The following is a 25,089-nucleotide window of genomic DNA, read 5'->3' as shown; positions in this document are numbered from 1 at the left end:
AACATTATCTTGGATATTAGGATGATAACTAGAAATAGAAGGATGAAGTGCAGGGTCTGCAGGTAACTCTGATTCATCAATTTCTGTTTTGCTTATTTTCTGACTTGGTTCTTCTTCTCGAGTTACAGAAGATTTATCAAAGATTGACCTTTTCATTATAAACTTATTCATTCCTATGCAACAAAAAAAAATCAGACAATATTCTATGAGCTAAATCTCATTGCAAAAAAGGATCGAGCAAAATGAAAATGACAATCTTCTATGAGGCTAGGTATCAAACAATGTTTTGTAACTAAGCAATGAGTTTCAACAACATGATATGAACTGAATCTAAAGCTCTCAATCATCAAGTGAAAGTAAAATTCTAGAGAAGGTGGCAGCAGGTACCATAAAATTCTCCAAAGTCCAAACCTGATGTGATCTCTAGATCTTCCTCTTACATGAAATAATCAGTTTACCTCTATCAAGAAGAATGACCAGAGTCTTGTCCCAATGTCAAAGCCTGCATAAAGAAATTTCAAGTAAGAAACCTCCTCTACCTTCATACCAAATACAACAATTCATCTGTTATCTCGAAGGAACTAGTCAGCATTTGCAGGTAAAAGAGATGCAACTCTATGGATATCAATCACCTACCCTATCAACATTTTACTTTTAATGACCACAGTCCTACCATAGTTACAGTTCATTCGCCCCAATTAGAATAAAAGCTACCCGCATATCCTAAATCTATAATAAGAACGAAGAGTTCAAATAACTCAAAGTTGACACTTTGATCCAAACAACTCTTCATGTATATATAAATAATTTACAATCTACTTTAAAGTTTTGTTAAAGTGAAGTTCTGAAGATGAAAGAGCCACTAGGGGGAGGGGGGCAAGTTATAAGTAAAAATACATAAGCAACAGGCCTTAGCTCTTCAAAAGTTATAGACACCTCATTCCATAGCTAGTTGACAGGGGACGAGCTATAATTGGAAAAGACCAACAATACATCAAAAGTTGCAATATATGTTTGGCATTCAGAAAAACTTATTTGAGAGAACTTCCACGAGTGTGTTCATCGAAAAGCCTCCATGGATATGTTGTGAAATACACATTACACGGACTTTCCTTAAATGCCACATGTTGGTTGATTCACAAATTTGTAGGAAGAGGATTTGTATTGGCATTAGGAGAACATAAAGTTACTTCAGTCAGAACATTATAGACAAAGAAAAGAAACCAAGGTGGAAACTAACATAAAAGGAAAACCAATTTTCAATTCGCAAGTTCTAGCAAGTAATGCCAAATCATTAAAAAGATAAAAAAAATTTATCCAAGTTCCGCACGTTTCAAGAAAATCACATCATCTGAAGGGTTTAGAAGAGAAACATTAAGCCTGTGACTACAAAAATCAGTAACCAAAGAAGGGGGAAAGAAAAAGGAACGACAACAGCAATAACAAGGAATTTTTTTTGGCAAAGTCTGTATTATTGGCTTTAAGGGATTTAAAGAATCACAATCAAAACATAATCAGAAAGAAAAGACCAAGAGATTTGTATGAAAAAGAAATTAATAGTTACTCAAAATTTAGAAGAATATAAACAAGAAATATACAAACACCATCTGACCCAGATGGTGTTTGTGTATTTCTTGTTTAGCTCTTTACATATAACAAATCCAAAAACATGAAAGAGAACAGAAGAAAGAAGAAGAAGGGGAAGAGAGAGAGAGATACCGACCTGTTTCAAGCCTTCAACCGGCGGTTCGGCAGTCCGACGTTTCGACATGACGGCATTGATGCTTCTTTATGTCGGCACCAGGGGTGGGAATGGGTGAAGCAGCAGCACAAATGAAACACTAAAAATGAAATGGAAAACCTCAATCCCTCAATCCCTAATTTTTTGAATTGTCCTGACTCCTGACTCAATTGAGTCGCAATAGACTCGGGGTTGGGCATCGAGTCAAGTTGACTCGACCGAGTCCCAAGTCGACTCAGTTTCTAATTCTGGGGTGGGCGACCACCCACCCCTGGCTCCGCCGCTGAGTGATTGTCCTGGTGAGGGCCAACAAAGACTTGAAATTCTTTATGCTCATGTTGTTGGAAGTCTAATGTATGTGATGCTATGTACAAGACCTGACATAAGTTTCGCAATAGGTATTGTTAGCAGATATCAAAGTAATCCAATATGGCCTCACTGGCAAGCTGTTAAGAGGACATTTTGATACTTAAAAGGTTCTAAAGGCTTATAACTGAGTTTTCAAGCTGACAACCTTGACTTGATCGGATACTCTAACGCTGACTTTGCAAGGTGCAAAGATAACAACAAATCTACTTCTGGCTAATCTTCCTCTTTGGAGGAGGAGTTGTTGCTTGGTCCTATAAGAAACAGGGTTGTGTGGCTCAGCATACTCAAGAGGCTGAGTATATCACGTGTAATGCAACCACGTCATTTGTAGTATGGATCAACAGATTCATGAAAGACTTAAAGATAGATCTAGTATGTGAACATGTACAGATATACTATGATAATCAAGCTACTATTGCTCTAATGAAAAATATCACTACATACATGATATGATTGAAAATAATGAAATATTTGTTGACTACCTTCCTACATTGGATATGGTGGTTGATCCCTTAACAAAAGATATTTCAGAAGACTTGTTTACCAAGCACATTGCCTGTATGAGATTGAGATACATATGATTACAAAAGAAATTCTTAATGAAAAATCCATAATCAGTTCAAGGAAGCTTACACTAGTGGGAGCAAATTGAGCAGTCTCATATCCAAATAAGAGATGATGGTGCGTGTAGCCATGTGTTGCATGTTATGCTTATCCATGAGTAGGCCTGCTCGTGGATAAACAGAGTCAGTTTTATAAAAGCATTTCAAAATTCGTATTTTATCTTTATCAAAAACCTCGACTCACCGTGATTCTCTCAACTAACTGTTGAGCCGAGAGAAGAAAACTGAAGGCTATAAATCTAAAGGTCTTGGCCCCTAAATACATACACAGAGATCTGCCTCTATAACTTGAAGCCTCCAAAACAAACCTCAAAGACGCCACTCGATTCCTCCTCTTCCCTTTTTTTTTATCAATCAAAAGTTTGATTTGCCGCTGCTTCCTGCTGCCCTTGCTCCAACAGAAATTGACCATCCTCCTCTCTTTTTTCTTTTTTTGTGTATTTTGTGAGTTCGGTCACCTACCAACCAGAAAATGGCCAAGATGGTGTCATTTTTCATTGGCCACAATATCTCAACGAGTGACCAGAAACTAGGTTTTTGGTGATCCATACAGCTTGCTTAAATTGGTTTGTCAAGTTTTACCAAAAACCAGATTTTGCTCTTGTCATAAAAAAAGTACCTTAAACCTGTAACGGAACGTCTGAAGCATAACATTTTCTTGTCATTATCACTCCCCCCAAAAAAATGTTCTTACAGAAACACTCATATTTTAGCACTTTTTTACGTGTCACTGACAACCGATTTTGTTTCGACAGTTTAGGTAGGAAAAAAAAGAAAGAGCTTTAGGCCAAGTTCGTTTGTCACATATAGTCGGGGCTTTCCGCAGAAACGGTACTATGGTCAGACAAACAGAGCAAAGAGGCCCTTGATTCAACGCAAGGACCCCTCCTTTCCGCTGAAAGGTTTTCCCACTGGGGTCCGACTTTGTTTCCGCAGCAAGTGTTGCTGCAAAGCCTCGTTCACAGCAGACAAACGCGGCCGTTTGGTTGACGCCTGAAACAGCATTTTCGGAAATAGTTTTTTGAGGTGGTTGGCTGTCAAACTTTTTGTTGACAAATGTTTTAAAAAAGCGATGTTTATTCAGAGTCACTCGTTCTCATTCTCCTGGGCACAAGAGGTTAATCGACCGGTAATTTCCAGCCATTAGATTAGGGAAGGCTCGATAGCTGGGTGTCCAACGTGTCTGTGGTGGTCGCCGTGGCCGGTGAGGCCGTTGCAACTGCACCTTTGGATTCGAATGGTGATGCACACTCCTGTTGTTGAGGACTCAGCGTAGTTGCTTACTCGAGCAATAGGGTTCACAGGATGGTGGTTGTGTTTCAAAAGTTTCTTTTTTTATATATTTAGACAGAAACTGCCCTCGGTATCATAGACCTAGCCGGGCTGGCTCTGCCTGTCATCACTGTCCTCACAACTTAAAACTCCGTGGGCTTCCCCATGGAGTCATCATGCTTTCACTTGCCAAAAGATGATGCCCATGGGATTTGAACCTAGACCGCCTTCCTAGTAGCCTAGGCCCCATCTAGGGGTGCCGATCGGGTCGGGTTGGCGGGTCGGGTTGGCGGGTCAGCATGCCTCAACATGAACTCGACCCGTTTATTAAACGGGTCGGCTGTGGCAAACACGAGCCCGACCCATTTATTAAATGGGTAACTCGACCCAACACGGTTAACCCATTTAATAAACGGGTCGGGTCGGGTAAACAGGTTGGCGGGTTAGCAGGCGGGTAAACGGGTTGGCGAGGACGAGGTCGAGGCCGGAGAGTCAGCCGCCGAAGAGGGCGTTCACGGCAAAAGCGGCGACGGCGGCACTGGTCGTGCTCAAGCCGAGGCCGATGTTGAGAGGGAGCCCCTTCTTCAGCGAGACCGAGATGCCGACAGACCGGACACCGAGGGCCTGGAGGGTAGCGATCGCTGCGATCCCCGCGCAATTGTGGAGCGGGTCGAGGGTGAGCCTGGGGGCGCCGTGGACGACAGTGATGTCCCCAGGCGAGTCCTTGTAGCAGCCGGTCTCAGGGGAGCCACCTGCAAAGATGTCGTGGACCAGGTGGTTTTGGCTGTGGGGGATGGTCACGCCGCTTACTGGGAGGGTGAGCACACGGGGGGATCCCGACGAGTATGGGCTCAGGAATGAGCCAAAGAGCGATCATGGTGGTGCGTGGTTCACCACAATGGTATCTCCCAACATGGTTGTTTATGCTCACACGCACTGGAAAGAGGTTCAAAAAAAGGTTGGTGCGGTTATCGGTTGAAGGGGTGGCGGATTTTAAGGGGTTTCAAGTTGCGGTGGCGGAAGTGTCGCTCTGCAACTCTAAAATGCAAAAAACCTACTAGGAGGGTCGTCTCAATATATTGGCTCGAGGAAGGAGGATATGGTAACCCAAGGTGGGGTTTGGATTTAACCCTGGTTGCTAAAATAATATTAACGATCACCGTTTTGGTCCTTGAGGCGGTGGATTGATATTTACTGCGGGCAGAATAAATTAATGCCATGAAGAAAAACCTGTTCTTCTCGTGAGTCAGAGCCACTTGTTTTGGTGTGTTTTCCTTTTTCTCCCTACATTTTTGGTTAATGGCGGATATGGTCTTGGAGTTTATTAAACGGGTTGGTGGGTTGGCATACCCCTAACATGAAACCGACCTGTTTATTAAACGGGTTAAGCGACACGAACCCGCCTAAGAAGCGGGTTGATGGGTCGTGTCAGAAATTGCCACCCCTAGCCCCATCCCACTATGCCAAAGCCCTTTGGGGCATTTCAAGAGCTGTTGTTCCTTTTGCAAATGTGGGTGAAGGGCTACTACCGCTTCCGCCGATGGCAATTGACACAAGGTTGGAGTTTAGGGAGGAATCAATGAGGATGTGGCCGGGCATGATAATAGTTGCTGCCACTTTAGTGTAGCTGTTGTGGTGTAATTGTTGACTGCGGTGGTGGTGCTCTTAAAGAAAGATGGCTGACCCCCTTTTTTATGAGAGCAGATCCTATCAAACGTTACGTGAAATTAGCAACCTCATCCAGCATTTCCAACAACAAACCCCGCCCGGCTTTACTATAGCTCAATACTGGGACCCACAGAGGAATGGGATTTGTGGTTGTAAATGCTGGTGAGATTGTTAATCTCACCCAGGGTTGAAAGGATTCACTCCTTTCTACATACCCACCTCAAGAGACGGGACGAAACCATGTGGTGGCTAGGGCTACTGGCTAGGGCTACACCATGGTGTAGAGAGAGTGAAAGATATGACAAAATGTTTTTTTGTCATCCAAACATCACTAATATTCAGTAGGCACTATAAGTCAAGTTCTGGTTAAAGTTTGTTTTAAAAGGTAATTTTAAAAAAAAAATAAAGTCTTTAGAAATGTCATCCAAACGGGGCCTTAAATTTGATGGGAAAAGGGAAATGACTGGTGCCTTGAAGGCCATGTTTGGGAGCAGGCGTGGAGCCACTTTAAGGGGAGGGTGGGCACTGGTGCCCTCATTATGCCCTAATCTCTCCCTCTCTCTCTCTCTTTCACAATCTCTACCCCTCTGCCCTCCCCCTCCCTGAGAGGTTGTGTCACCCCACTTCCTCTCTCTCAATCAAGGATTTTTCATTTTTCTTATCAAAAATAGAGCCAGTTGAAGACAGTCAAGGTTTTTTTTCTCTCTGCTACCAATTTGTTTATTTGTTTGTTTTTATAACAGCTTCACTTCCAAATAGTGGTATTAGTTTTTCTTTTTGCAGGCATAGTTCGTGTTTTCTATCCCTTTTTTCTTTAAGTCTTTCCCTCAACAGACAGTTTGTGGGTTAACATAGGGGTCTTTTCCCTTTTAATTTCCTTTTCTTTGGTCTTCTCTAGTGGGTTGTGTTGGATCATTTTTCAGATCACACAGTTTCACAATCGTCATCATGATATAAAACACGAAATAAATCAAGAAATACAACAGTGTAAATAACATGATTAACAGACGACCGAAATAGTAACAGGGAGCAAGCATGGCATTTTCCGCATCAGACCAAAATCCAGACAACAGCATAAGATTAAACAGATGCATAGAACATAAAGAACACAACAGGAACATGTTTAGTTTATGTAATAGGCTAAGGCGTACGAAAGTACTCCCCTTAGAGAAGATTCGCCTCCACATACTGTGCAAATCAGGGTCCGGCGTCCTTCCCCCAGGATACAATAGCCACGACGAACCGAACGGTGCACTCCGGCGGATCGTCTTTCGAAAACAGCCTCTTCGAACCAAAGTTGCAGAACCACCCTTTCGGAAAAACTCACAGGAAAGAGAGAGAGAGAGTAACAGGGGAGATGGGAAATCGCAGAACTCTCCTTCAGAAAATCGCCTGTCTCAGCATATCCGTAACCCCACCCCTGACCACGCTTTTATAACCCACGAACGGTTATGAAACGTGGAAGGAGCCCGTTACGGAATCCGAGGGGACGTGATCCGTTAACGGACTTCGAAAGATCGAGATCCGTTACGGAATCCGAAGTTCCATAACGGGCACGGAATCCGAGGAGTCGTGACCCGTTATCCATTCCCATAACCCATTACCGAAGCCAAAGAAACTTTGGGTAAAAAGATATTTGTCTTGATTGGATATGGCCCTAAAGGGCCAATTACCCGAACCCGGCCCGGCCCGGCCCGGCCCGGCCCGACACGGCACGGCGGGCGGGCGCGCGCGCGCGCGCGTGTGTGTGGTGGTCATCCCACTCCCTTGTTCTCAGGAACAAGTGTATGAGTTCACTAATTGCTTATAAAGCTCTCAGAAAACTCAAGCAAAAGCAATATGGGACTATTCCACCTCATCAAGACCACCTCTTTCAAAACAGCCCAGTTTCTCCTTTGAATTCTCTCTACCTTCCTTCTTACACCTAACATTCCCCCACAAATTCAAAGAACGAAACGGGAGGAAACCAAGATGCAAGATGAGACAATCTGCAACAGGACATATCATGCTTTCAGCAATGGTACCTTCCGGTTTGAACCACTACCTTAGTTGACTAACTTTACCCCCACAGGAACGAAGTGAACTGAAGTCTTGAACTTGAACCTTTGGTGTAGGAGTGTCCATCAGCAACAACATGATAAAGGTTCTGGTTGTAATCTTTAGGGGCGGCGCGTTAAAGGCCATGCGCCCGAATCCTGTTTCATGAGTGACTTCAGGAATAACCCAATTCCTTGAACTGCGGCCACACAGTCACACTCACATAGATGGGCTTCTCCAAAGATGCACTGCTAACATCTCGCCTAGAAGGCTTTGAACCCATTCAGAGTTTTAACTCTTCCTTAACTTGCAGCTACAGCACCTTTCCAGAGTAAACAGGGGAACAGACACAGATACAAAGTATCATCTTTAATAAGGTGCTATCCAGTTCACCCTACAGCTTGTTATTACCACATTGAACCTACTTTGTGGGATCTCCACTCAGATAGGTTGGGTTGCTACTGTAGATGAACTACTGATGGGTTTTAGTCCCATCCCCTCTCTGGATTTTAGGACTAAAGACTTATCTAGTCCTTTCGTTAATGGATCAGTTGTGTTCTCTTTGGATCCAACATAGTCCACAGCAACCACTAACTGAGACACCAGTTCCCTTACAGATTTTATTCTGACTTGGATGTGTCTCCTCTGCTTTTGGTTATATTTTGTGCTTTTAATCTTTGCAATTGTGGCCATATTGTCACAATGTACAGATATCGCAGGAATTGACTTGCACATTAAAGGAAGTTCCTCAAGAAGTCCCTTTAACCATTCAGCTTCCAATCTTGTAACATCTAAAGCACAGAGTTTAGCTTCAAAAGTAGACCGAGACAAGATGGTCTGCTTTACTGATCTCCAGGCGACTGCGCCGCCACCCAAGGTAAATACATACCCTGTCACGCCATAACTGCCAGAGTTCATGGCTATCCAGCTTGCATCACTATATCCCTCAAGAACCGCAGGGAATCTCTTGTAATGCAAACTCAAGGAAATGGTTCCTTTCAGGTATCTAAGTACCCTGTCCAATGCCTTCCAATGAGTGTGATTTGGACAACTTGTGTATCTACTTAACTTTGTCACAGAGAACGAAATATCCGGTCTAGTGCAATTTGCTAGATACATCAAACTTCCAATAATCTGGGAATACCTCAATTGAGACACAGGAACACCAGTCGTATTCTTATGAAGAGGGATAGAAGGGTCATATGGAGTTGCTACAGATCTCCCTTGGTTATAACCAAATTTTACAAGTACTTTCTCGACAAAGTGAGATTGAGAAATGGTTAACCCTTCAGCTGAACGAGTCAGCTTTAAGCCTAAGATCACGCTTGCAACACCCATATCCTTCATATCAAACTTACTACTAAGAAACGACTTTGTCTCATTAACAATTCTCATATTGGAACCAAACAGTAGAATATCATTTACATACAGGCATAAAATAATACAACCATCACTTTTAACTTTACAATAAAAACACTTATCAGATTCATTGACAACAAAGCCAAATGATAATATAATATTATCAAACTTCTCATGCCATTGTTTAGGGGCTTGTTTCAGTCCATATAATGACTTAACAAGTATACAAACTTTATCTTCATTACCAGGAGCCACATAACCCTCGGGTTGATCCATATAGATCTCTTCTTCAAGATCGCCATGAAAGAAAGCGGTCTTCACGTCTATTTGGTGGACTGAGAGATCATAAATGGAAGCCAGTGCAATAAGCACTCTGATAGTGGTCATCCGGGTAACCGGAGAATAGGTATCAAAATAGTCTATTCCTTCCTTTTGTTTGAACCCCTTGGCAACCAGTCTCGCCTTATACTTGTCAATGGATCCATCTGGTTTCAACTTCTTCTTAAAGATCCACTTGCACCCAATTGTGGAACTACCACGAGGGAGGTCAACCAGTTCCCAAGTACCATTAGAGATAATGGAGTCTATTTCACTCTTGATGGTGTCTTTCCAATGCTTTGCTTCAGGTGAAGCCATTGCATCTCGGAAAGTGGGAGGATCATCTTCGATAAGGTAAGTGATAAAGTCACTTCCCAAATCCTTGGTAATCCTTGGCTCTTGCTCCTTCTAGGTTCAATCACTTCCACAGACTCATCGGGTCTAGGATGAGAACAAGATGGTTCTACCCCCACATCTGTCATCCTTTCTACATGTTCGGGAATGGAACCAGAAGTTGAAGGTATATCTAAAGAAGACAGATTCTGAGGTACACCAACTTTCATGTGAAATACATCCTCAAAGAATGTAGCTTCTCGAAGCTCTACAATAGAGTTAACATCTATGCCAGATATCTCAGACTTAATTACTAAGAACTTATAGGTATAGTTGTTCTCTACATAACCCAAAAAGACAACATCTACTGTTTTAGGACCCAGCTTCTTCCTATTGTGTTCTGGGACAAGTACCTTATCAAGGCACCTCCACACTTTAAGGTATTTTAAGCTAGCTTTCCTATTTCTCCAGAGTTCAAAAGGGCTACTATCCTTATGCTTCTGAGGTACTCTATTCAGAATATGGCAAGCCGTATTCAGAGCATCCCCCCACATATAGGTAGGTAATCCAGAACTCCCAAGTAGAGTATTTATCATGTCAGTTAGGGTTCTATTCTTTCTTTCTACAATCCCATTGGATTGAGGAGAATATGGAGCAGTAAACTCATGAACTATTCCAACAGATTTGCAATATTCATCGAGTTTATTAGAGGTATATTCTCCTCCTCTATCAGACCTCAATCTCTTAAGTTTTCTACCAGTTTGTGTTTCTGCTTCATTCTTAAAATTAAGAAACTTATCAAAAGCTTCATCTTTTGATTTTAGCAGATACACATAACAGTATTTAGTGCCATCATCTATAAAAGTGATAAAATACTTTTTATGATTTCTAGTTAACACTCCATTAAACTCACAGATATCTGTATGCACCAGATCCAATATTTCAGAATCTCTAACAATCGTATGGAATGGTTTCCTACATTATTTTGCTTGCACACAAATTTCACATTTTTTAGTTTTATCAATGGAATGCTCAGGAATCATTTTCAAGTTCATCATGCGTTTCACAGAGTTGAAATTCACATGACCTAATCTATTATGCCATAAGTCAGATGATTCTATGTTATAAGCAACATTAGACAATGAGTCAAAAGAAACATCATTTTCTAATTTATCACTGCAACCATGTTCAACACGAAGTTTAAATAAACCATCATCTAAATACCCCTTACCAATAAAAGTTCCAGAATGTAAAATAACAACTTTATTACATTTAAAGTTAAATTCATAACCCTCTCTAACAAGACATGAACCACTAAGAATGTTCCTTCTAACTACAGGCACATGGTGCACTCTGTGTAAAGATAGAACTCGTCCTGAAGGAAACTTCAGATCCACGCGTCCAATTCCTAACACCTTTGCAGCCGTTGAATTGCCCATAATCACGGATCTGCCTGCAGCAGCCTGATATGAGACAAAGACAGACTTATCAGAACAAACGTGCACATTAGCCCCAGTGTCAACCAACCACTCTGTTGGCTCATAGACGTGATAGATTTGCGGGTTAACAGAAACATACCCAGTACTGGTCCCAACGACCTCAGTCACCATGTTGACTTGAGGCGTTTCGTCTGTGGTCCCATGAGCTTTGGCCTTCTTGGAAGGACATTCCTTAGCCCAGTACCCAACCTGCCCACAGTTCCAGCACGGTTTGTTCTTTGCCTTTTTTCTGGATTTTGGCCTTAGGTTTAAACTGGTTTTTCATTGCAGATTTCGATTTTTGTCCTTTGCCCTTAAAAGCTCCGGTCATCATGTTCACCTTAGGTGGTTCAGTTGGCATTACGATCTGTTTCTGGCTCCTATGCTCCTCTTCAATGGCAATGGCTACCATAAGATCATCTAGAGAAATTTTCCCTCTACGGTGCTTGAGAGACATACCGAAGTCTACCCAAGACTTAGGAAATTTCTCTACTATGGTCATAACCTGAAACTTCTCAGGAAGTTTCATTTCAGCCTCAGCCAAACTATGGAGCAGTAGCAGAAACTCGTGTGCCTGTTCAGTGACCGACTTGCCTTCTACCATCTGATATTTCAGAAACTTGGCAACAGAGTACTTTTCAAGACCTTGGTCTTCTGTATTGTACTTCTTGTCAAGTTGGTCCCATAAACCCTTAGCAGTGGTAGAGGAAGAACAGTACACATCGAACAATGTGTTGGACAGAGCCAACAGTATGCAACCACGGCATATACTGTCCTTTTCTTTCCACTCTACAGCTGCAGTAACTGCAGCAGGGTCAGGGTTAGTATCAGACACCGAAGGGCAGTCGACTTCCAAAACATTCAACAGCCCTATCGTAGTGAACCAGATCTTCATGCGTTGCTGCCAACGCTTGAAGTTCTGTCCGACAAACTTTTCTTGCATACCGGACATGTCCACTTTTGGTACAAACGCAGAAGAAGACGACATGCTTAGATTCTTTTCTAAGACTGTTGGATCATTTTTCAGATCACACAGTTTCACAATTGTCATCATGATATAAAACACGAAATAAATCAAGAAATACAACAGTGTAAATAACATGATTAACAGACGACCGAAACAATAACAGGGAGCAAGCATGGCATTTTCCGCATCAGACCAAAATCCAGACAACAGCATAAGATTAAACAGATGCATAGAACATAAAGAAAACAACAGGAACATGTTTAGTTTATGTAATAGGCTAAGGCGTGCGAAAGTACTCCCCTTAGAGAAGATTCGCCCCCACATACTGTGCAAATCAGGGTCCGGCATCCTTCCCCCAGGATACAATAGCCACGACGAACCGAACGGTGCACTCCGGTGAATCATCCTTCGAAAACAGCCTCTTCGAACCAAAGTTGCAGAACCACCCTTTCGAAAAAACTCACAGGAAAGAGAGAGAGAGAGAGTAACAGGGGAGATGGGAAATCGCAGAACTCTCCTTCAGAAAATCGCCTGTCTCAGCATATCCGTAACCCCACCCCTGACCACGCTTTTATAACCCATGAACGGTTATGAAACGTGGAAGGAGCCCGTTACGGAATCCGAGGAGACGTGATCCGTTAATGGACTTCGAAAGATCGAGATCCGTTACGGAATCCGAAGTTCCATAACGGGCACGGAATCCGAGGAGTCGTGACCCGTTATCCATTCCCATAACCCATTACCGAAGCCAAAGAAACTTTGGGTAAAAAGATACTTGTCTTGATTGGATATGGCCCTAAAGGGGCAATTACCCGAACCCGGCTCGGCTCGGCATGACACGACACGGCACGGCGAGCGCACGCGCGCGCGCGCGTGTGTGTGTGTGTGGTGGTCATCCCACTCCCTTGTTCTCAGGAACAAGTGTATGAGTTCACTAATTGCTTATAAAGCTCTTAGAAAACTCAAGCAAAAGCAATATGGGACTATTCCACCTCATCAAGACCACCTCTTTCAAAACAGCCCAGTTTCTCCTTTGAATTCTCTCTACCTTCCTTCTTACACCTAACAAGTTGTAGTTTTTGAAATCAAAGAGGGTGTTTCTTTATCTTTTCCCCTTTGTTAGTGTAAAAGTTTCTAGACTTTTTGTTTGGGGTTGTATCTTGGTATCTTTCGTGAGTTTCGTTTTTTTTTTTTTGGTGTTAAGATTCTAGAGATTTGTTGTAGGAGGGTGGGGGTCCAAACCAAGGTTGTTAAATGCGATGAGACGAAGCGAGGCATTGAGCCTGCGCTTCGCCTCTGAGGCGTACGCCTCTCACAACCAAGTCTTGCAGTTCTTGCTGTTTTGGTTAATATAAATGGATGTCTAAACACGTGGGTCCTTTATTTAAATACCACTTTTCTGAAATCTATTGACTTAACATGTTTCAACTGTTTGGGGTGTGGCCTTTCATATAATAAAAGTTACCTGAATAATCAGATATTTACCTTAGGTGCATCACTGCAACGCCTCAGTACCCAGTGTTGTGAGAGGCGTACGCTTCATTGCGAAGTGCACGCTGAAGGTACTGAGGCGTTGTAGTGATGCGCCTAAGGTAAATATCTGATTATTCAGGTAACTTTTATTATATGAAAGGCCACACCCCAAACAGTTGAAACATGTTAAGTCAATAGATTTCAGAAAAGTGGTATTTAAACAAAGGACCCACGTGTTTAGACATCCATTTATATTAACCAAAACAGCAAGAACTGCAAGACTTGGTTGTGAGAGGCGTACGCCTCAGTACCTGAGGTGTACGCCTCAGTATAACAACCTTGTCAGTACCTTCAGTGTGCGCTTCGCCTCTAAAGCGTACGCTTCATGCACTGAGGCGTACGCCTCTCACAACACTGGTCCAAACATCTTGTGTGGGATTTATAGTGAGATTTTGGAGAGTTGGGGCAAGCAGGGAGGTTTCCTGTGAGAGGATGGGTCTACTCAGCCTTTCTTGTCAAAGTAGCAGAACTATTTCCATATTTTAAGCTGCCCGGTTTTTTTTACTGTGCAATTGTGTCCACCCTAGCTTAAATTCCTGGCTTCACCCTTGTTTGAGAGCCTTGCAATGAAATGAATAAGCAGTTTTAGTGTCGCAAAAATATGATTTTGCCAGTGTGTGATGTTGAGAGATGAAATTGCCAAAAACATCCTCAGGTGAAAAGTGTTGAAATAGATGTTTGCCTTCCAACAACAGTCCTAACACATTGTTCCAGCAACGGCTCCCAAACATCAAGAGGGTGGGAGAACATGGCGAAAAAAAAAACACAACTGCTGATTCAAGTCTTCCAAACATAGCCGCACCAGCACATGACTAACAGGTGTCATGGTTGAACCATGTGTCTTTGTCAGGGTTTTTAATGACTAAAGAAGAATTCTTTCATAAAATTAACTAATATAACAATTAGGGGTGGCAACCTGACACGACCCGCCAACCCGCCTCTTAGGCGGGTTCGAGTTTGGCTTAAACTAACCTGTTTAATAAATGGGTCAACCTGCCTAACCCGTTTATTAAACGGGTCGGGTTCGTGTTAGGGGGTATGCCAACCCGTCAACCCGGCTGACCCATTTAATAAACGGTTCGGGTCGGGGTCAGGTTCGCCTCTTTACCCAAATTCAAGTCCTTCACTTCGCTCTTCTTCTTGCCCTAATTCATGCCCTAATCCTCTACCCCTCTCTCCTTCTTCTCTGTGTGCAGGACCTGCCTCTCTTCGTAGGCCATGGCCAGTGGCCACCGTCCCGTTCGCCTCCTCTTTCGTCGCTCTGGCGCCATTCGAAGACCTGAGGCCCTCGCGGGTTAGGGTTTCGTCCCTCAGCCACGACGGTCTAGCGCTGGAGAAGCCGACCTCCGGGAGACTCTCCGTGAGGGCAGCAACCACCTCTCTTCGTAGGCCATGGCCACCGTCCCGTTCGCCTCCTCTTCCGCCGCTCTGGCGTCGTTCGAAGGCCTGAGGCCCTCGCGGGTTAGGGTTTCGTCCCTCAGCCACGACGGTCTAGCACGGGAGAAGCCAACCTCCGGGAGACTCTCTGTGAGGGCAGCAACCGCCTCTCTCCGCAGGCCATGGCCACCATCCCGTTCGCCTCCTCTTCCATCGCTCTGGTGTCATTCGAAGGCCTGAGGCCCTCACGGGTTAGTGTTTCGTCCCTCAGCCACAACGGTCTAGCGCTGGAGAAGACGGCCTCTGGGAGACTCTCCGTGAGGGCATGAACCGTCGTCGCGCCCAAGGTACTTGGAGTGCTCTCCCCAACCCGTTTACCTGACCCGACCCGTTTATTAAACGGGTTAGGCGGGTTGTGTCGAGTTACCCGTTTAATAAATGGGTCGGGTTCGTGTTTGCCACAGCCGACCCATTTAATAAACGGGTCAGGTTCGTGTTGAGGTATGCTGACCTGCCGACCCGACCCGCCAACCCGATTGCCACCCCTAATAACAATGACAAAAAAAAGACTGCAAACAACGAGAATAAATGAATAGTTTCCTTGAAAAAAACAATTGTGTTGCATACTGGTATCAGAGACTATTCAAAACTAATCACCAGTAACAACCCTCATTGCTCATTGTGAAATCCTTCGCTAAAAGAATTTCAAGTTTCTAACCAGCCTTGAGTTCCCTGTTTCAAAGAAGTGGGTGTTGTGTCACTGGGCGCCACCCAAGCTGTTGAAACATGAGAGTTGCTTCCAACTTGGGGTGTCAACGGGTCGGGCCTTCACCGTTCCTAGGTGGTTCCAGACCCGGATCAGACTTTGTACCAAGTCCAGACACCGCCCAGAACTACGAAAGGCCAAACCATAACCAAATCCTATAACATAAACCAGGCCTGGTCAAAACCTGAAAAAATACAAACTTTTTATCACCTTTTACATTAAAAATTTGTGGAATTTAGTTGGGGCCTGGGTCTGGCAGCATAACACCATACCTGGCTCCATTTGCCAAGTGGATCTTACCAAACCCACATACTATTGGAACCAGAACGGTTTGGGATCAGGTCATACCTGAGTTGCTGACACCCCTATTTTCACAAGGGGCGCCCAAAAAAAAGGAAAAGCTCCCTAATACTCATTATTTAAAAATTTACCAAAGGGGGCTCCGCCTGTGTGGCAGAAGCAGCACGTCACCTTGTGTTGGGACGTGGCATGTTCGAATCCCTATGGTATAGTTGTATAACTGGTAGGGGTCTGCCTAACCTCAGCTTTTTCTGTTGAAAAAAAAAGTTATTTAAATTCGGGATGAGGATCAAAGGATCCTCAAAAGATTTAAAGATTAGATATAGGCGGAAAAACTGTTTTGATAAAGAAGTACTTTGAAAGAGAATGAAGGAGCAAAACAGAGAGATGAAGATTAAAACAGCCGCAACAAGATGAAGAACATGAACCTTGGGCTCATGTGACAGCTTTTTGGGGTAGGCAAGCTGAGATTGCAGATCCTGGCAAGTTAAAGGTGTAGATGTTACAACTAAATTTCAGAAGGGAACCAATCTGGGGACTTATCCTTCAAAATCCAGGCAAAACCAAGGGATCCCATGTGGGCTACATGTCCCAGAACATGGTTTCACTCTTTAGAGACAATGTACAAGAGAAACTGTCAAAAGATGGGCTCATTTGATAGTTACCAACGATATGAACATCAATAGAGGAATGGGCAATTATGTACCTAAAACAGTAAATAGTGCGTCAAGAACTGTATCGACCCAATATGTCTTAAGCTTAAGAGCACACCATGTGTTAGCAATAAGGATGTGCGGAGTTTTACGCAAGCACAACGACCGCAGGTATGGCAGGCTGAGCCAGAATTACCAGGTCTTCGTGCTGGGTGCAGTTTCTTCGGGTTATAAATCTAAGAAGAAAAGTGTCGGACTCTGTCTGTATCGAGGCATTACCAAGTCCCACTTAATAGGATCTAGCATAATCGGATCTGAATTCAGATTCAGAGTCAGATGGAGATCATCTAAAACCATATCCAGAGCCATCTTGCTTAAAATCTGACATTTACATGCATTCAAATTCAGATTTTTCTTAGATTCGGAGGCAACACTTTATACTGAACCTGGATCCGATTATTAATCGGGATCCTATTTTGACCACTCAATCCAGCTAAACAAATTCACATTCGGTCACATATCCTACCTGCATCCTAGCCGTTTACATCTCTAGCTGACAATGAATATTGTGACATGGATTGAGCATGTTTTTATGGATATTCTAAACAGCACAACAATAGATATAAGTATTTTTATAATATTTATATAACAAATGGTGAGCTCTAAGGAATATTATAACTAGTAATATTTTTGTCATATGGGCCAAGAAGAGGCAACATAGTGCTAGCTATGGGATAAGCAGGTGTCCCTTTTTTTGTCATTATTTTCTTTTTCTTTTTCTTTTTTTCGTTGATTAGCAAGCTAGAGGATAGCATCCGTGAGATTCGTACCTGAGACCCCCTCACTTTGTTAAGGCACAACTGGCTTTTTTTATTTTTTATTTTTAAAGGCAAGCTGGGGTTAGGCAGACCCCTACCAGATATCTCTTAAGCCCCATGCGGCAGAGGGATTCGAACCTGGGGTTATTTCTTTTTTGCAAGGCCAAGGGAAACTACCTCCAACACCTGACCGCACAATGGCAAAACTCTTGAGGCCTCCTCTGCCCAAAGGAAAGTATATGAGACTTTGCAAGTTCAAAACCCAAATGGTACCTTGTGTAACTAGTGGGTCTGCCTAACCCCAGCTTGCCTATCAAAAAAAAAGGAAAGTATACCCAGCTTAGACCTTGCACCAAAGGATGCCCTTCCTGGGTTTTAAACTTGTGATGCAAGGCTCGCCCCTACCAGGTGAGCGGAGCCCTTCTGGCCAAAAACTAAAGCAATAAACGTACCAGGTGTGCATGTGTATGAGTGTTTTCTTTTAAAAATGTTGGAGAAGATAATCTAAAAATTTTGCAAGTCATGGCCAGTTACATCAAATAGAGAAATACATGAAGAATGAGGAGTACCTTGTTCATGAGTTTCATTCTTTCCAGCAATAAGGAGCACGGTCAACAACCAAATAATCGCCTCGAATATCCTTTACAACACGGATCTTGTCGTCCAGATAAACAGATTCAAACCTAGGCATATCAATATGATTTCGTTAGTCTATTCTAACTTTTTATTCGAAATGCAAATTTTCAGTAAATCGATAAAATGATGAAACTAAAAGCAGCATGAATCAACCCTTTGCATCAGCAAAATTGGGGCAGTGAAAAGAGAAGAAAATCAGGAGCAAATGAGAGAGAGAGAGAGAGAGAGTCACCATCCTTGTCCAAAAGGAGGCAAAGGTATCTCCCAATTTGAACCACGCAGAACAGCACTTGTAAATCTGTAAATCACATCAAATAATGAAACCTCCTTTACAAACCATTGGAAAAATACAACTGTTTTTCTTTTTTCCTTTTTTTTTCTGTTCCTGCATATTTTGAACCTACTCCGATTCTAACATAAGCTATGCAACACCCAAACATTAACGTCATCAGGCCTACCAATGTTGTAAGAGTCTTCTCTGACCCTTAAATCGATTTTCAAATAGATTCAGGGCATTGGGCGATTCTGATTTAGGGCTGAATCATTTTGAATCAGCCAACTTTTAACCACAGAAAGTGTCAAAAAAATTAAACCTATTAGACAATAATAAAACTATTTTCAGATTTATCTGAAAATTAGCCGGTTCAAGTCAGTTTCATATCGATTTTCTACCGATACTATACGAATCAGTCGATTCTCAAAGATGTTGACAACATTGGAGAATATTGCTATGTTAAGAAAATGATCGCATAATAATATTAACAAGTCAACCACCGCGGGGTTGCCCGAATGGCCTGTAAGGTGGTTGTGAGGGTGCTGAGACGAAGGCATTGAATCAAACCCTACTGGCGCAGTGGTGTCTGTAGCTTTCAAAGGTGGGCCACCTAAGGCAGGTTGGTCCTAAGGCCCCACCCAGGGTTTTCCTCACTTCAGCTATGGTTCCTTATCATAAAAAAAAAAACAATTCAACCAAGAAAATAATTGGCGCAACCCCTGAGATGCTGCTCTCGTTATTTTGCACGCCACTTACACTCCATGAAACCATTTGTGGTTAGTACTAGAGAAAAATAGTGGTAATGGAGATTAGATACTTTAACCATACGCCACCTTTAATTGAAAATGGTTAGTTGCTTATTCTGCTATGGTTCAGGGAGTTCATGTTGGCGACTGATACTCTTACTACAAGGTGTGTCATTTTGTAATAAGCGTATGCAAACACCAACGTATGGCAAATCTATAAGGGAGGATCAGGTGCAATGCGATTGCACACTTTTTTGGGTGCTGCTGCACCTAATCACCCACCATCTTTGGGATACGGCCTGTCAGCTATGAGGCGCAGTAGCAAGCGGTGGGTGAATCGGTGATCAAGTGCAACAGCATGCTTAAAGTGTACAATCACATTGCACCATATCTTAATTCCAAATTTATGGTTAACCCTATCTTAAATATTATAAATGCAGAGGCAAGGGTATCAAGCGCAACAAATTGGATGCTTTATAACATTTTTTTAATTGACATTTTTGTCATATGAGTTAAGGATGTAATTAAAAATTTGTATGGGCATTTAGAGCTTTCATTAAAAAAGAAGTGTTAAATGGCACTTTTTATAATTTTTAAAATTTTTGGATAAGATAATGGCAAAGAATGAAAAAAACAAAAACTTAATTTTTTTAATAAATAGAGAGTTACATGTTTTATGATATGCCACTTCATGTGGTGGCACGTTTCTTTGTTCCCAGGCTTCCCATTATTAGGTAATCTCCCTCACTAACCCTACTCTTAATTTTCCTCCATCTCTCTCTCTCTCTTTTCTTGTTCAGTTCATGGGTTCAACATTTTGTTGATCTTCATGAGTGGTAATGTTGAATTACTTTCGGCTCTCTCTCTCTTTTGTTGCAAATTCTCCACTAACCACATGTCCACCCCTCTTTAAACTGCATATGTATGCTGTTTTCATGATAGAAAACTATGATCCTATCATAATGCTAGACCTCCTCGGTATATATTTGTCAACAATTTCTCAGCACTTTCTCTAAGTTCTCTCTCTCAACTGTTACAAATTCTCCACTAGCCCCATGTCCACCCCACTTTAAACTGCACATGTATGTTGTTTTCATAATAGAAAACCATGATCCTATCATAATGATGGCCCTCCTCGGGTATATATTTTGTCAAAATTTTCTCAACACTAACTCTAAGTGTTGCTCATTTTTTTCCACTTTTTAAACATGACAGGATTGCTATTCTTTGGGCTTCTTTTCTCATCTTTTGACTATAGTAAACTTTTTTTTACTATCTTTTTATCTTATTAAATCAATGAACATCGTTTAGTTTTTTTCTCAATCACAAGCACACAACTTCTTCTACTATGTGTTTTCTTTTTTCATTCAGCCCATCTAGGAGGTTCTGTCCGGCTAGCTTTTGGTATAAAAAACAAGGAACGTTCTTTTACTTTGGCAGGTGCAGAATGTAATGCTAACGATGCACTGACTTGCCAGAAAGCAAGCGCCTACTTTCAAGTCCTTTTGAAGATTTTCTTTTTCTCCCATGTCCCACTCGGGCGGGCAGGAAACGTGGAACTGGCATCGGCAAATGCCAAGCCAATTTCACGATTTACATCTTCTCCCTCTGTGCCAAACGGAGGAAAACCTGTGGATTCCACGAATCCACTCCGACGCCAAGATTCCAAACAGGGCCTTCTTGTTTGCCCTGGGTCTGGCATATTCCTTTCGGGTTTCAAGCGCCCCGGCTCAAGTCCGGCTCATCCCGGATCGACCACCTGAATATCCGTCAGATACATGACCCGAAGTTCATTCATAGACCATGGGCACGTCATAGGGATCCGCCATTTTAGTGGTGTCCCCAGAGACACGAGAAGACACGATAGGAAACAAGACTGGTCATTTTTAAATGTTTTTCACTTATTGTGTTAATAAAATGCGTTTTTATGTTAAATTATCAAAAAATAGTGTTTACTAACTATAAATAAATAAAATTTTCCATATTGTTGTGTCCTGTTTTCCAAAAAAAAATGCGAGTCGAACCCGCATCACAGTCCTCGTGTCTATGTGTCTATGGCATAGTCGAACCTGTGCGGAGCCACGCAAATCGGTGAAAGATTCGAACGAGACACATACAAATACAATATGCCCGATTCCGCGCGCCTTCCCAAACAAATCCCCCGAAAACGTAACGTAGACTCGGACGGAGACGAGAAGGCGATCGAAGCGACGGAATCGGAGAATACGGACGAATTTTTCCCCGATCCCGAATCGTCTCGCACAGAGAACAACTCGCAGGCTTGGTGGAGTACTAGAATTGAGAGAGTCACACCTGAAATTCACTCTCTGCGGGGAGGCGATCTCGATGACGGAGCGGACGAAGAAGGCTCCCGACGGAGGGAAGGTGATGACGTTGTTGAGGGTGCGCTTCTCGACGTCGATCACCTGGAGGGCGTCGCCGGCGAGGGTTCCGAAGAGCCAAGCGTTGCGGATGATGAAAAGCTGCTCCTTCTCCGTCGTCCACAGCATCCTCCACGTGCCGGAGAGCGCCGGTCCGGTCGTCACCGTTCCCTTCCCCTCCTCGCCGAGGGCGTCGATCGCACGGACGATCTGCGCCCTCATCGACGAGTCGCCGATCGTCCGTATCCCCCTCTCCTGGTCGACGATCAGGCCCATCAGATCGTCCCGGGCGAGCCGGGACGACTCGCGGATGCTCGCCGAGATCCGGAGCCTTCTAGGGTTAGGGCATCGTCGTCTCCCTTGGGGGCTTCCTGAACGGAATGGATTGATAGGGTTAGGGTTTCTGCGGAGGTGAGAGAGGAGAGAAGGCGACGGAGGAGATAGGGAAGATGAGTGCAGAAGCAGAGCTTCCATGGAAAATAGAGACCCAAAGAAAAAGAGAAATTTGGAAAATTAAATTTTGGATAAATGCAAATAAATAAATAAATCACCGCTTGTGTGTGGCGCGAAGATGGGTTTTATGATAATACGTGGCATGGAATATAAAAAATATGAGAAAATATGTGGCGGGGGCTCCTCTTGTCTGGTAGGAGCAGCTAGTGCACGTCGCCTTGTGTTGGGACGTTGCAGGTTCAAAACCCAGTGATGTAGTTGTATAATAACCCCAGCTTACCTTAAAAAAAACGTTTGAAGTAAAATTTGGATATATAAACAAAAAAACACAAAGACACCCCCAAGTCATGTTACAACTGTCATTTTGGTGAGAGGGTGTTCTGCCCGGAACACGCACTGTAGCTACAGTGCATGTTTGAGATCCCGACTAAGTGTCGTGTGACGTTTAGTCGAGTATACAAGGATGTCGTGCACCAAACAGTTAAAAAAAAAAATTTAAAAGCCCAGTCTTAGCCCAGCCCTGATTCCATATGAAATAGATTTTTATCCATTTTTTTAGCCCAGTTCAGTCCTAGCCCAGCCCTGACTGCAGCAAATAGTTTGATTTGTCCATATGAAATAGATTTTTATTAATAATTGTAGTCATTTTTTATTTTATCTCAAAAAAAAATGGGTGCGCTGCCCCCCAACCCCCGACTATGACACCAATTTCTTTTTTTTTTTTTTGCTACACCCCAGTTTGCCCCCCCACCCCCCCTTCACATGAATCCTAACTACGCCACTGGCGGGCACCATCATCTTTGCCCCTGACACCCTGCATAGGCCTTGGGGTGAGGGTCCTAACCCTGGTGTTTTATGCCACTTTGATGTAGTGGTGTCAACGGGCCTGGTTTACCCGGACCAAACCTTATAGGGTCTGAATATGGTAACAAATAAGAAAACCTGATTAAGACACAGGTCTGGATTCCAAGGTCTGATTAATACATGAACCTGGGTATAGTTTATAAAATTTTATACCGCACAGGCCTGACCTGAGTTCCAATTAAAACCTGCAATTTTTCAATGTAAACATAATAAAAATACTCTTTTTTTGGGTATGCTCCGGGTCTGGTTCATGTAGTTCTTATTGGGTTGGGGGCATGGTTTCTCTTATAGTAGACCCGATTAGACTTGGGACCGGACTCAATACTATACCCAAAAATCTGATTCAAGTCTGGTTCCACCTGAAACCTAACCAAACCCAACCCACTGACACCCCTACTTAGATGGCAACGATGTCTCCTATCCCGAAAAGTAGTTTCCCGAAGCAAAATATGAAAAAAAAACTATGAATATGATCTATATATTTAGTCAAAAATGGTCTGATCACATTGCATAATCAGATTTTTTTTAAGACTTCAAAATTCAACGGTTCACAATGAGCACAAATTCCATGAGTAACAAAATCAAACAATAAACCTTAATTTAATGATTAAATCGGTTTGTATGTAATCTAATGGATCTAATCATATGGACATAGTGGGTTTCATTTGAATTTTTGTTTAGATTTAGATGTTTGCGCTTGACATAGTGCTCTACTTTTTTCAAGTTTTGGTTTCAATCTGAATGCATATAGGTTTGGGTCTTAGTAGGGAATTACGTCTTGTTATATATCCGATGTGCACGCTTGTAATATACCGAGTCTAGGCTCTAGAGTAGGGTGTCAACGGATCAGAATTGGTTCAGACCTAAGTTCAAACCCATTTCTAACTTTGTTGTGTTGGCACCATATTTAAACCTGGGTCCAATCTGGCTTAGGGATGGCAGTGTACCGGGGCGGAGGAGGGGGACAAGGTCTCCACCCCAGCCCTATCTTAAAATTCTGCCATCCATCACCGCCTTCATTCGTGCACGGGTTTTTGATTTTAACCTCCATCCCTGGTCCAAACGGGGCAAGGCGGGGCAGAGCCCCATTTCTCTTTAGTCCATTGTCATCGCTAAAGATATTTTTAGTTATTTTACTAATAGGGATCGAGGATGTGGCGAGGCAGGACAAAGCATAAGTCCATCTCCGCCTTCATCCCCACACAAGTTTTGATTTTAACCTCTATCCCTGTTTCATGTCCTCTATCCCCGGTCCAGACAAGGTGAGACAGGGTGGGGCTCCATTTTTCCCCAGTCCATTCTTAATTGAGCCTGTAATAGGAAAAACCAAACCTGGGTCATATAGGCAGTGTTTGATACTGTCCTACACTTAGTTACATACTACGCGACGGTAGTGAATGCTGCAGTTAACAAACGGTGGACGAGACAGAATGTGCGCCTGCCACCATCCACCTAGTCTCTGAAACAAAGATTTATAATTTTAGCCCCTTGTTATATAAAGAATAAAACATGAAAAATGACATTAAAAAAATGTTGGGGAGGAGTTCTACCCTCAACCCTCTCTCATTCTCTTCTCTCTCTCTATGTACATATATCTCCCTTTCTCTTCTTCTTTCTATCATGTCTGAGCAATGGTGAGGCCACCGGGGGTGTGCAATGCTCTCTCTCTCTATCTTGTGTGGTGGTCGAGCTAAGAGGCCACTTGCAATAATACCTAGGTCTTTCTCTCTTCTTTCTCCTCCCTTCTCGCTAGTTATTATTCTCTCTAATTAGGGCATTGATTAGGAATTTGAATAAAAGATTTAGTTGATTAGAGTTTGATTCAAAATTTTGTAACCAGGGTTTTTTATATTTTATTTGATTAAGTTTTTTTTTATTTCTTTTTGTTTAGGGGTTTTAATCAAGTATCTTTAATTATGCTTTTGATATTTAATTTGATTAAGGCTTTTCTTTTATTTGATTAGAGTTTTTTTCTTTGATTATGGCTTTGAATCAAAAATTTTAAATTAAAGCTTTTTATAATTAATTTAATTATGACTTTTATTTTATTCAATTAAGTTTTTTTCTTTAATTTTCTTTAGTTAGGGTTTTTTATAGTGAGTTAAGCTTTTATTGTATTTGAT

At 42.6% G+C, this 25,089-nt stretch overlaps 1 protein-coding gene across 7 annotated transcripts in view; it reads right to left on the bottom strand.

Annotated features, from left to right (window-relative positions):
* The window catches only part of LOC149813867 (Plastid-lipid associated protein PAP / fibrillin family protein), a 30,171-nt gene extending 7,948 nt beyond the window's left edge, over positions 1-22,223 (bottom strand). For 2 of the 7 annotated variants that reach the window (XM_089991496.1, XM_089991495.1), the window contains exons 1-3: positions 21,582-22,223; positions 18,481-18,546; positions 18,182-18,295 (exon numbers count right to left, since the gene is read on the bottom strand). In XM_089991496.1, the coding sequence (XP_089847622.1) occupies positions 18,196-18,295; positions 18,481-18,546; positions 21,582-22,123 (708 nt within the window). In that variant the 5' untranslated portion in view covers positions 22,124-22,223 and the 3' untranslated portion in view covers positions 18,182-18,195. Of the gene's footprint in view, positions 1-270; positions 503-2,689; positions 3,192-10,745; positions 11,184-15,663; positions 15,969-18,181; positions 18,296-18,480; positions 18,547-21,581 lie in introns of those variants that run through there. The other 5 variants (XM_089991491.1, XM_089991492.1, XM_089991493.1 and 2 more) reach the window with 5 other exon arrangements.
* Positions 22,224-25,089: the final 2,866 nt, after the last annotated feature.

The sequence above is a fragment of the Nuphar pumila genome, chromosome 16 (genome assembly GCF_984573655.1).
Source record: "Nuphar pumila chromosome 16, dmNupPumi1.hap1.1, whole genome shotgun sequence".
In the NCBI taxonomy this organism is placed as follows: Eukaryota; Viridiplantae; Streptophyta; class Magnoliopsida; order Nymphaeales; family Nymphaeaceae; genus Nuphar; species Nuphar pumila.
Note: the sequence above shows the minus strand (reverse complement) of the source record. Positions and strands in the feature narration are given on the sequence as shown.